General features: G+C 42.3%; 1 protein-coding gene across 2 annotated transcripts in view; it reads right to left on the bottom strand.

Annotated features, from left to right (window-relative positions):
• Positions 1-13,329, bottom strand: part of MGAM (maltase-glucoamylase) — a 96,004-nt gene that overhangs the window by 51,280 nt on the left and 31,395 nt on the right. For both annotated transcript variants that reach the window (XM_015067077.3, XM_053217979.1), the window contains 10 exons: positions 13,157-13,308; positions 12,394-12,565; positions 10,064-10,163; positions 7,825-7,937; positions 7,170-7,295; positions 5,748-5,879; positions 5,469-5,585; positions 3,674-3,787; positions 2,517-2,601; positions 688-805 (listed from right to left, as the gene is read on the bottom strand). In XM_015067077.3, the coding sequence (XP_014922563.3) occupies positions 688-805; positions 2,517-2,601; positions 3,674-3,787; positions 5,469-5,585; positions 5,748-5,879; positions 7,170-7,295; positions 7,825-7,937; positions 10,064-10,163; positions 12,394-12,565; positions 13,157-13,308 (1,229 nt within the window). The remainder of the gene's footprint in view (positions 1-687; positions 806-2,516; positions 2,602-3,673; positions 3,788-5,468; positions 5,586-5,747; positions 5,880-7,169; positions 7,296-7,824; positions 7,938-10,063; positions 10,164-12,393; positions 12,566-13,156; positions 13,309-13,329) is intronic.

Here is a 13,329-nt window from a genome sequence, read left to right on the forward strand (position 1 = left end):
TAGTATAAAGACATTTTGAATGTATAGATGCATGTGTGTACTTTTATAAGTAACTATAAATATATATCATCTATATTTTAGAAGTCTATGCATATATTAAAAACTCACTCTATAATATTTTAAACATCTTTCAAGAAGGCTAAACTTATGCTATGACTTTGCTAATGACTGAATGTGGTTTCAGTCTGGCTTCCTGCTGCCATAGCTACAGTAAGTGCAGTCAATTCTCAGGACATTTCCCTCACTGTAGAATTTGAGTCTATACACAAAGGTGGACACAGCAATGTATAAGGATGCTAAGCCAGTATCTAAAGCCCTGAGGCACATCCCCTCCTGTCTATACAGTGTGGCACAGAGGAAAACAGATGGACCTTGGACTCATGCAAAACTGAGTTTAAATTTTGCTTTTACAATGTATCAACTCTTTGCCCTTGGTCAAGTTACCTCTCTTTATTTCTTCCAACCACCCATTCATTCATTTATTTATTCATCCATTCTCTCATTTTATACTTTCCACAAATATTTATCAGATTTCTTCTTCCCTATGGGCCAGGTGGCTTCTCCATTCATTCAGTATTAATAACCATATTTATCTTTCAGAGTTTTTAAAAACAACACCCTGGTAGCTGGCACCTAACGAGATCAATGATTTCATGGTGTATTGAGTCGTAGCAACAGGGGCCTTACTGTGTGGTGGCAATCGCCATGGAGTAGCCGTACAGATTGTGGACATCGTACTGCTTGCCCCAGTGCTGCACTGCATCCATGCAGAGGCTCCTGCAGAACAGGTACCCATCCAGGATTCCTGGGGCAAAAGAGGGAGCAGTCAATGAGAGCCTGAGATGCAAGTTCCCTGCTCCTTGACTACTGCAGAACCTGAAACGGTGGCACTCTGGGCGGGGCTTATTGTGGCCATCCTGTAAATGATCACACCGCTTCCTCACTACCAGAGGGTTATACATTTGCAGTAGTTTCTCTGATATGTAAATAAATTGTGCCGACCCATGCACATTCTTCCACCCCGGGTGCTCATGTGACTACAGGCAGGCATCTGGAAGCCAGAGGATTCAATTAGATTTGAGACTGAATCTGAATTCTTCAAACCGAGCCAAATTATGTGGTTCGAGAACAGAAATATTGGATTAAAGAGTAAATTCATTGTTCACCCCTTGTCTTCAGACACGATAGTATAAAGGCTGACTCCCCAATCTCTTTCATGCACCCATTCTTTTCTGCTCCCATTGTACCATTCTGACTCTGATCCAAATTACCTTTTCATCTTAACTACTGCAATGGTTTCTTAATAGCTTATTTACTTCCGATCAACTGATCTTCTAATTCATACTCATACTAATGTCAGATTAATATTTCCAAAACCATTTGATTATCATATTTCCCTTAGACTGAAACATAAATAGTTTCTGTCACCAAAAGAATGAAGTGCTAACTCTGTAGCTCCCCCACCCATGTTCCTGGCCCATCTGCCCCAATTTCCTATTTTTTTCCTTTTCTTTTTCTTTTTTCTTTTTTTGAAAGAGAGAGAGAGAGAGAGCGAGCAGGGAAGGGGCAAAGAGAGAGGGGGAGAGAGAATCTTAAGCAGACTCTACACCCAGCTCAGAACTTGATCTCATGACAATGAGATCACAACCTAAGCCGAAATCAAGAGTCAGTCACTCAACCGACTGAGTCATCCAGATACCCCCATTTTCCCATTTTCTTACCAGATTGGAAGTATTCCTAAGACACTATAATGCTAGTGTCTTCCCTTTAAGTCATTCTTATTTAAGTCATTTAAATAAGTCGTTTAAATAATGCTAAATAAGTCCTTTAAGTCATTAAATATTTAAGTCATTAAAATAAGTCATTTAAATAATGCTAGTGTCTTCCCTTTAAGTCATTCTTCCCTTAATCAAGATGAAATGTGTCTGTGAGCCTCTAGCTTTCTTCAAACTGTGATAAATGCCATAATTCTGGGGCCATACCCTGAGCGGTGGTGTTGTTCAAAGTTCCATCAGAGCTTACCAGCATCATATTCACTGACTCTGACTTTGACTTTCAAGGCCATGGGTTCTGGCTTTTTTTCATCCTTATGGTTCATGTCTGTTCTTCACACTCTTGAAGTCACCAAGCTTCACTGCCATCCACAGACCAAGCCCGGTTACCTGGTCTCTCTCTGCTAAGTCCTGATGACCTTCGGGCGTATGCACTCGAGAGCAACACAAACTAACCACTAGTCTCTGGCTTCTGCACTGTATCTTCTCTTGACCTTCCCCTAGAAACAGCTCAGACTGTAGGTGGAAAGACTAGATGGCCCCCTTCAAATTTATACCTTATTCAGGAAAGCATGGAGTGCTTCAATTTTTCTTTCCTAATTTCCTGTATATATTACCCACATTAGCCCCTGCCTATGCAGATTTATGTCCAAACTCCCTTGCCAGGCTGTTCATATCTATCGTTATGAATTAAAAATGCCAACTATGCATCGCCACTTTAATCACACTACCACCAAGACTTACTGGGAGTGAATGGGGGGTAATTTAGGTTGCTCGTGGAACATCCTGAAACAGAACCATCAACGAAGTTGGAAACTTCATTCATATCCTACAAAACAAAGAACAAAACTACCACTAAGGAAAAGTAACTATGTTGTACTGATGTTTGCCTTCCCCTTTTTTTGAGGATTCAGAGAAATGATTCCAGATATTTTGTCTTTGAAGAGGTTCTTATGTACATGGAGGGAAACAGATGATCCTGTCTTCTCTACCCATTGAAGGCTTCACAGAGAAGGTTCTCAACATCCCTTCAAAATGCTGTATGTCTATAATTACAAAAAAAATGAAAAATTTCCAAAAACATTAGGCAAAAAAAGATTTCAATTTATATGATTCCATATATATCAACTTACACATTCTCTATATATCCAAATATAGTTACAAATGCACACACATATCAATACACACACACACACACACACACACAAATACCTATTTGGAGACAGTGAGGGGGCGAGCCTGTGCCAACAGATGGGCAAGTGAGCGGTCCGGGAAGACGCACACCAAAATGTCGATGATAGATGTCTTTGGCTGACAACATCTTAGAGGGTTTTTGCTGTCATCTTTTTAGCATTCTGTATTGTTAGAATTTTCTAAATAGAATTTTCTAAATAGAAAAAAGTTTAGCTCTAGAGCTCCCCCAGTTTTGCTGAACATCTGCTGCTTTGCGTTTGGTTTCCTTTGGTATTATACATGACATTTGTCCTTACCACAGCCATAGTTTGGTCATGCACCTGGGTACCTTGGTTCTGGCCAATTTGTCCAACGTGTCCAAATGAAAGAGCCCCGAACTGGCAATCAAACAATCTGTGTACTTTGTGACAACGTAAGGCATCTATGACCTATTTTTACTTCATTCAGCTCATTCCTTTTTAAAAGAAGAGCTGGATTCAGAAAATAAAAAACAAATTTCTGAGTTTACTTCCAGATCTAATGATCTGATTTAGGTCCTAAGCTACATGTTTTGGTAAGATTATTTACATACTAGGATTGGGAATACTAGAATTATTGCCATATGTGCTTTCCTTTCTTCCTATTCCCAGTATGTTCCATGACTCAATGATATGGATACATGCCGTGTGAACATTAGTCACCAAATATTCAAAATATTAAGAACTCACAATCCAGATTCCGTCAAACTCCACTTGATTGTAGAAAAGCTCAAATTCCTTTGCCCACCAAACAGCACAGTTGGGGTTGGTATAATCAGGAAACACAGTTTTTCCAGGCCAGACCTAGAGGAGAAAAAGAAAAACATTGATCAGAGTCAGTTAAATGAATATTGAGTAAAATAGAGCACTTTGCAGAAATTCCTAATGTGGTCATGGCAATCACACGGTGTCCAGGTACAGATTCTTTCCAGTTAGGAATGTGAAGCACTCTGGATACTTAGAGTAAACATCAGGAAGATATGATTGGTCATTTGTGGAAAACACATTTTAAAAAATGGTTAAGCCCTTGGGGCGCCTCGGTGGCTCAGTCGGTTAAGTGTCTGACTTTGGCTCAGGTCATGATCTTGCAGTTTTTGGCTCAAGCCCCACATTGGGCTCTGTGCTGACAGCTCAGAGCCTGGAGCCTGCTTCGGATTTTGTGTGTCTCTCTCTGTCCCTCCCCCACTCACACACTCTCAGTCTCTCTCAAAAATAAATAAGAATTAAAAAATTATAATTAAATAAATAGATAAATAATAAAAAATGGTTAAAACCTAAATGATTGAATCCATGGACCCAGCATCATCTATCTCATTAATCTTCACCTCTGACCTCTGCTTCACAGTTCCCACTCACTTTGTCTAGGCCCAGGCCCAGGTTGGTAAATGTGGGAGAGTCCCATTGAAATGTCAACTGAGCTGTTACAAGTTGTAGGTTTGCAGCATCAGTTCCTCTTCTGTATTCCCTGCTATCTGCTTTCTCTTGGACACAGGGTCAACAGAAGCAGTAGAAGAGAACCAGCAGGAAAAACAAAAACAAAAACAAAGTGACCCAGCAGAGGGGCACCTGGGTGGCTCAGTGGTTGAGCATCCAACTCTTGATTTCGGCCCAGGTCATGATCCCAGAGTCATGATCTATGCATCAGGGTCCACACTGAGTGTGACACCTGTTCAAGATTCTTTCTCTCGGGAGGGGGGTGGGGGAGGAAGGTGGTCCTGGGTGGCTTAGTTAGTTGAGCATCTGACTCCTGATTTTGGTTCAGGTCATGATTTCACAGTTTGTGTGTTCGAGCCCTGTATTGGGCTCCATGCTGGCAGCAAGAAGCCTGCCTGGGATTCTTTCTCTCCCTGTCTCTGCCTCTCCCTTGCTCATGTTCTCTCTCTCTCTCTCTCTCTCTCTCAAAATAAATAAACTTTAGAATAATTGAAAAAAAAAAAAGATTCTCTCTCTCCCATGCTCTCACTCACATTCTCTCTCTAAAATAAAAAAAAAGAAAAGAATTGAACCAACAGATAACACCCTTGTGAAAACATGGACAAGTAAAAGTTTGAGGCAGAGGTAGTCAAACTGGTGAAATACTACAAAGAAACAGAGTACAAAGTGGAATGAAATGGTTCCATTGGATCTGGCAGTTAGGAGGTATGTGGTGGTATCCATCAGGGCAGCACCAGTGACATGGAGGGGAGGACAGCCACCTACAGTCAGCTGGAGAGGGAAGGGGCATGAGGGTGAGGACAGGGTATTCAGTGTGCAGGCTATTGTTTAAAGGGACTTGGCTGTGAGGGGAATGCATGAGTGAGATGGCTGGTAGGTGTCTGGGGATGAGACGACAGGGGCAAGTTTATCCCCACCATGTGTATAAGGCATCTGAAAGTGTCCAACAAGACAACTACACACACACACACACACACACACACACACACACACACACACACTGCCACAGCCCCTGTGCCAGCACCAGCCCCCATATCCCCCGTTCAATTACCTCCCCAATGAGCGGAGTCACCCCATCTGAAACATTCACCCATATCTTCGCATCTGAACCCCTGTCATATGGGCCATAGGGGTTGCTTGGGGAAGAGTTGTTGGAGATGGCTGGATCCTAAGACGAGGAAAAATACAGTGAAGGACCCAGCTTCAAGCTTGAGGCACAGAAAGGAGGTTGGGAATTGGGGCGGGGGGGGGGGGCGGTGGAGAGGGAGGTGGATGTAACGACAAGGAAGAGCAAGCACCTGACCTGGAGGACAAAGAGGGTGGCACGTACCACAATGATGACCAATTTCTGTCCGTTATTGTGTAACTCCTTAACAAACTCAGGGAAGCCTTTAAAATTTACTGGGTCATAAGTGAAGTCCTTCCTCTCATCCATATAATCAATATCAGCATGCTGAACATCCTGAAAGAATACACAAAGTCCACAACCTTGTGCTCAGGAATTTCCCTGTTCGAATGACTCAGTCCTATTATCATTGTTATTATCCACAATACACACTCTGTGCTGTGCCCTGCACAGGGTTCTGGATCGGTCCCTGGCATCTAGGTGCTTTTCCTCCAATAGTAATTTCAAAAACAGAGGACCCATTGTTTTCCCTAAGACCTCACTCCCACCCCTGGAATCAGGTTAACTGCATCATATGACCTTGCTGCCTGGCCCTCTGGCCTTAAAAGCCATTCTAACAAACAAGCCACAACAATTACAACAAATCACTAAGGCTATCAAAAACATATCCATACCTAAATCCTACGCCATCCACAAGACAAGGGGGAAGAAGGGGCTGTCTGTCCCATGTCTCCCACATTGTACTGCCCCACATTTTGTTTCATTGCTTCTCTCGTAATTCAAGTTTTCTTTGGCACCTATTTTTTCCTAATTTGGTCTGTATGAAAATAGTGGAGCCCGGAATGAAATGGACTCTTGCTCTAGGACGTATGTATCTGGGGTTGGGGAGAGAGGAGTGTTATTCCAGACACTACTGGGTTTTTCCCATTGCAAAACCTCACTCTTGAAAAACCTCACTCTCCATGATATACCAGATACATTCAGATGTGACCACCCAAAATATAAAAATATGCTATTATCATGTGTATGTACTATGCACTTTTGCTCACTTAAACTAGGGAAAGAAATCCTTTGAGAATTCAAATAAAAACACATTCTATAAATGTAGTCAATAGAGTAAGCATAAGAAAGTTTTGCTAATAAAATGTTATAAGAAAAACAGAGACTGGGGTGCCTGGGTGGCTCAGTTGGTTAAGCATCTGACTTCGGCTCAGGTCACGATCTCATGGTTTGTGAGTTCGAGCCCCCCACATCAGGCTCTGTGCTGACAGCTCGGAGCCTGGAGCCTGCTTCAGATTCTGTGTCTCCCTCTCTCTCTCCCCCTCCCCAGCTCGCACTCTCTCTCTCTCTCAAATATAAATAAACATCAAACAAATTTTTTTAAAGAAAAACAGAGACAAACATATTGCCTCCTAACTCCAAAATTGTGGTCTCTACTATTTCCTACTAAAAAGAGCTAGTTCCTTAAAGGAATGGCTAGCCCAACAAAATGTCTAGCCTTCTGAATATATAAAAATCTTTGTATTGTATATTAAAAAAAAATTCAGGGGGAGACAGTATAAACAGTTTTGTTTATTCCCCAAGGGAATTCCTTTATTACTGGAAGATGTTTAAAGCCTTACTTACATAAGGGAGCTGTGCGGCACGGTTTCTCTCCACGACTTCTCTCATGTTCTGTAGGGTTCCATAATCATACCGACTGAGATGAAATCCAAGTGCCCAGTATGAGGGAAGGGCTGGCCGTCCAATGAGCTGATAGAAGTATGTGAAATAACAGTTAGCAAATACTCTATTTTTTTAAAGTTTTATTTATTTTGAGAGAGAGAGAGAGCAAGTACAGGAACAAGAGAGGGGCAGCAAGAGAGGGAGAGAGAGAATCCCAAGTAGTCTTCATGCCTAGTGGGGAGCCCAATGCCCAGCTGAATCTCACCACCATGAGATCATGACCTGAGCCAAGATCAAAAGTCAGGTGCTTAACTGACTGAGCCACCCAGGCACCCCACAGATACTCTATTTTAAACAAAACTTTGTAAGCATTGATTGGGTAGCATAAGACATATTCCATTTCCCAAGATACCATTTCCTAATGTTAGAATATTAGTCAATTTTCCTAGCCCCTTTTATAAATCATTGAAGGTAGGGTCAATTTGTAGTTGCAGATTTACAGCAGCGACTTATAATAGCAGATTTTTTGTGACTCGTGCTTGCCTATTAAATTTACTTTTCTTTGTACTATTTAGGATTTATTCCCTCAGTCATAATCATGATATCATAAGTTTACCTCTAGATATTCTTGAACAACTTGCTCTGGAGTATTTCCCAAAAACACATAGAAGTCGAGGATGCCTCCGATAGTGCGGTAAGTGACAGCTGGGGCAGGCTGGAGGGTAACCTCTTGCAAGATTAAAAGCGAAAAAAAGAAATATTAGAATTTACTCTAGTTTTAATTACAAAGTTTTAGACTGCAGGATCCTCAATCATCTGAATATTAATAAAGTGAATCCAGTGCCTCAAATTTTGTATACAAAGAGGCACATTTCTGCTGATCGAGTCTGCCCTCACAGCACGGGAAAGGCAACGCATTTGTTCTGAGAACAGATCTCAATAATTGGTGATTAGAGTGTCTTCACTCCCTATGTCAGGATTCAGGCTTTCATGAAAAAGCAATCAATTTCTTGAAGGGGTCCGGATAAGCCACTATAGCACAGAAGTTATTTCAAGCTGAAAACATTTGAGTTTCCGAAATCCCTTATCAACCAAAAAGCAGGGCTTCCAGAATAACTCGCTTGTCATAAATTCCCACCCCTGGAGAGACAAAACTTCGGCACCACACCCAAGCAGACATCGTCACAAGAATATTCTATCTTCCCACTAAGGGCTCATTATCTTTCCAAAAAGTCCTTTGGTTTTTCATAAGTGTCCTTTCTTCCCCTCCCATTTATGTATCAGGGTGGAATATAAGCCCCAAGTTCTAAACACCCCTCTGAGTTACTCTTGGCTGAGCCTTCTTCTGTATTCCCATGTTACACATGTAAATAAACTGTTTTTTCTCTTGCTAGCCCATCTCTTGTCAGTTTGATTCACAGGCCCCCAAATACCACACTGATGAGGGCAAGAGGACAAGTTTTTCTTCTCTGACATTCACAGCTACAAAACACATTGCTCCCACCCCATGCCCCACCATCACTGCAGCTATGGAACCCAATTAGATACACTGAGGTACTAGCCTCAGTTAATCTCACATCAAGCAAAAGCCAAGTTAGAAAAAAAAAGTCAGAGATTATGTTATAAATTCAAAATCCCTCTAAGCCCCAGTCACTGTTCTCAGAGGTCAAGTCTCCCCATAGCCTTGGTTTGCATTTAGGAATAAAAGAATAAAAACATTCAAGATCTACTGAAATGTACTCTTCGGTCACAAGAATAACTCACATGGAATATCTAGGATCCTGGGACCTTTCCCTTTAAGCCTCACTCAACTTGTTTTCTAGTTCCTTTCAACACCCTGAAATAATTGTACAATCCCTGCACTAACTCAGTCTATTCTTAGACTATTAGGTATCTTAGAATCATGTTAGGTCACCTAGAGTGGGTCTCAAACAATCGGTAGTAAAGGATCAGAGCTTTACTTTTTATTTGCAATTCTTTGCAACCTGATGCTTTTGTAAAATAGCGTGAAAATTAACAGGAAAGGGTTCATGCATGCCCTTGGATGCTACAGCAATGTTTACTTTCCATTTCTAGACTCAGTTTGTGAATGAGCGGTGGGCCATGCTTTGAGCAGCTCTTATCCGGTCCATTGACTCAGTTGAGAAGAGGGTAGGGATCAATACCATCAACCCTGGAAAATTCTAACATATCTTCTCTTCCCATGTAGTGATTGATTCATGACCCCTGAGATCCACTGTTACTGGTACAAGCAGAAAAAAAAGTTGGGAACCAATGATCCAGTCTAAACCTTTAAAGATGGGGAAGCTAGCAGACTTCTTGGAGTCCTATGATGTTACAATGTTTTTTCTTAAACAAACTGATCTTACTGTGGATGACCTTGCCACTCCACTTCACCTTGCTATCTTTGTATTATCTAAATGAAATATTCACTGCTCAGTTGTAGCTCCCTGGTTAGGCCCTGCTACTGTCATCGTAGGCCCAGGGCAATTGGCTGTTTCCTACCAGAGTTTATATCAACCACTATACTGGATGGAAGTCTAAAGAAGGAAAAAGAACAAATTGGTAGAAACTGCCTCTGAGTAGATTATAGAATAATAGGCTTAGTTGTTCTAACTCTATAATAGAAAAATATTCCAAGAGAGGCAACCAGATTCAGGAAAATCACAAGCTAGGAGAGAAAGCCTTATTCGTGGCTACCATACAACAACCGGTAATGAAGTAGGGAAGAGACGATCAGAGAACATAGCCCCTGAGCTGTGGTTCAGCCATTCCTAAAGGGCTCCACTGCTCTTATCACAGGCCTGAAAATTGCTCTTATGGATTTTTTCATGAATATTCCCTTAGTTTTTTACCCATGGCATTGCTATTCATCAGAAACAGTCCAAAGGACAGTCCGCTGGCATCTTCAAGACACAGGAAGAATGTCTGTGTACCATACAAGTTAGTTCCATCCTGCAGAAAGAAAATGAAAAATAAAAAATTTACCATCTAACAATCTAAACCGCAAATGGCTGGAAATGACCTAAGAAATCAGTGTTAATCATGTGAGTAATTGACAGGGACCTCAAGGTCAAAGAAGAGACAAATCTTTTTTTTTAATTTTTGTTTTTTTAACGTTTATTTATTATTGAGAGACAGAGAGACACAGAGCGTGAGCAGAGGACAGGTAGAGACAGGGGAGACACAGAATCTGAAGTAGGCTCTAGGCTCTGAGCTGTCAGCACAGAGCCTGACACGGGGCTCGAACTCACAACCACCCCGGCACCCCAACAAATAAATCTTTAAAATACCAAGTTTAGGGGTGCCTGGGTGGCTCAGTCGGTTGAGCATTCAACTTCCACTCAGGTCATGATCACACAGTCACGAGTTCGAGTCCCACATTAGGCTCTGTGCTGACATCTCAGAGCCTGGATCCTGCTTCCAATTCTGTGTCTCCCACTCTCTCTGCCCCTCCCCACTCATGCTCTGTTTCTCTCTCGCACACAAATAAATAAAGAGTAAAATAATAATAATAATAATAATAGAATAAAATATCAAGTCTACATTTAGTTGATGTCAGCCAAGTGAATTATAGTTCTTTTATTGAATGAGCCAACTATGACCATTTACCTAGTAGAAATGTGAAAGCCTGTGATATCTGTTAACATGTGGGAGAACAAGAATTTGGAAGCTGTAGTTCAAAAGGTCCCTTCTCTCAAAGAGGCTTAACCTAACCACATCTGCAAAAGCTCCATCAAGCCTTAATACGAATCAAACATCTTTCTAACGTGCAACTAGATCGAGCTCTACTCAAGATAGCTGGTCTTCCAGTCTTCAGAACAGTAGACCTGAGAACTTAAGCTGATTTTCTAAGACTTTAGAACAGTAGCTCTCAACCTGGGCTGCATCCTAGCCCAGTGAAAACAGAGTTACTGTGGGTGGAGAGTTTGTTAAATGTCTCCAGGTGATTCCAATGTGTAGTCATGCTTGAAATCACTGCTCTAGAAAAGCAGTTCTCAAAACTTGGTGTGCATAGAAATTACATTGGGGGCACCTGGGTGGCTCAGTCAGTTAAGTGTCCAACTTTGGTTCAGGTCATGATCTCGTGGTTTGTGAGTTTGAGCCCTGCATTGGGCTCTGTGCTGACGCTCAGAGCCTGGAGCCTGCTTTGGATTCTATGTCTCTCTCTTTCTCTCTCTCTCTGCCCCTCCCCAGCTTGTGCTCTTTCTCTCTCTCTCAAAAATAAACATTAAAAAAATTGAAAGAAATTATATATGAATGTTAAATGCAGTTTTTTGTTTCTTGTTTTTTGTTTTTTAGAGAGAGGTAGAGAGAGTGCACAGGCAGGAGCGGCGGGGGGGGGGGGGTGGGTGAGGGGGAAGAGGGAGAGAGGAAGAAAGAGAATCCAAAGCAGGCTCCACACTCAGCACAGAGACCAACACAGGGCTCGATCCCATGACTCTGGGGTCATGACCTGAGCCTAAATCAAGAGTCAGATGCTCAACCAACTGAGCCACCCAGTTATGCCTAAATGCAGATTCTAATTCAATAGATGGAAGAGGGAGCTTAGAGCCCACATTTCTCACATGGTGATGCCCATTTGAGTAGCAAGGATCTGAGGGTCTTCATCAGATAACCATCACCAGTCATTCACAGATGGATGAGCTGCTTTGACTCATCACCTTTTCTGTCCTTCTGATAGGCATGCGGTAGAACAAGGGCATGGGCTTTCCATTAGACGGGCCAGGGATGAGATCCTATTTCTCTTACTTCAAACTTTTTTTTAAACATTGGGCTATTTCTGAGCCTCAGTTTCTCACCTGTTAAATGGAATAAATTAGACGTATGTTTTTAGAGTTCTTTCGGTAAATAGAGACGCTATATAGCAAGAATCACTTAATCATTTCAATGATCTCCTTTATCCAGACTGTTCTAGAGACTCTGTATCTATAAATTCCTTTAATTCCTATCACAACCCTATGAGGGGAGTATATTCCCCCCATTTTATAGATGAGAAACTGAGGACCCGTACAGGTAACTTGCCCGGAACCACATAACTGGTGAGTGGCAGGCAGTGTCAAAATGCAAACCTCAACAGCCTCACCCCAGAGTCTCACTCAACTATCATCCTACACTGCTAGCAGTGACTGTCAAGGATGAGGCTACGACCTTCAGTGCAGAGGGGGCCATCCTGAGAGCTTACCCCACTGGGGATTGTGTCCCTGGCAAACATGGACCAGGTCTTCCAGTTCATGTCATGCCGGTACTGTCGGTGCACCTGTTCTCCCAGACCATACACGTTAGGACTGGGCAGCCGGGCAGAGAACTGCAGGAACTGATCGGCAAACAGGAGGGGTCCGATGCTTGAGTCCAACCTAGACGTGGATGCAAAATGCAGGGACAGGTGGGCAAGTGGAGTGGAAAGGACACCGCCTCTTAGAAAAGTGTCCTCTATGTTTTGATGACTCAATACCCCCTATTTAACTGGCCCCATTTGCCCTTCTGTGATGTCTTCCCACAGATGCCAAGAGGTCAGGACTTCTTTTTCCCTTAGACACCCTACTGCGTGACCAAAATACTATTCTTACATTATAATAGATGTTCCGTAAATAGTTACTGGTGGACACATGGTCAGATGGATGGAGGAAAGGGGGAAATAAAGAGGAAAAACTGAGCACAGAGCAGGAAAAATGGAAAAAAGGACACAGCCCAGTGCCTGGCCTATAATAAGTGCTTAGTAATAACCACAACAACAAGAAAAGAAGGGAGGAGGAGGAGGAAGAGGTGGAGGAAGGGGAGGAGAGAGGAAGGCGGACAAAAGTATACATTTGGAGACAGTCTGTTCACCAACAGTGGGCTCACAACCTTCAGGAATGTGAAATGCATGTACCCTTCTTCCTCAGGTTTGCAAACCTCCCTCCCCCTGTCCTTCCTACTCTGATCCCCAGAAGGTTTTCAAAACTTACAGGACACGATTATTGCTTCTTCTGATCACTTTGATGCTAAATGGCTGTTTGGAGACAACAACCTCATAGGTCAAAGGAGAAGCAGCATTTCCTTTGAATGGTTGCACATGTTCATGGGGCACTTCATACCTGCCCTTGCTCTGGTCGGTCAACTGGCCAGAGACATGAAGGAA

Source organism: Acinonyx jubatus, chromosome A2 (assembly GCF_027475565.1).
Source record: "Acinonyx jubatus isolate Ajub_Pintada_27869175 chromosome A2, VMU_Ajub_asm_v1.0, whole genome shotgun sequence".
Lineage (NCBI taxonomy): Eukaryota > Metazoa > Chordata > Mammalia > Carnivora > Felidae > Acinonyx > Acinonyx jubatus.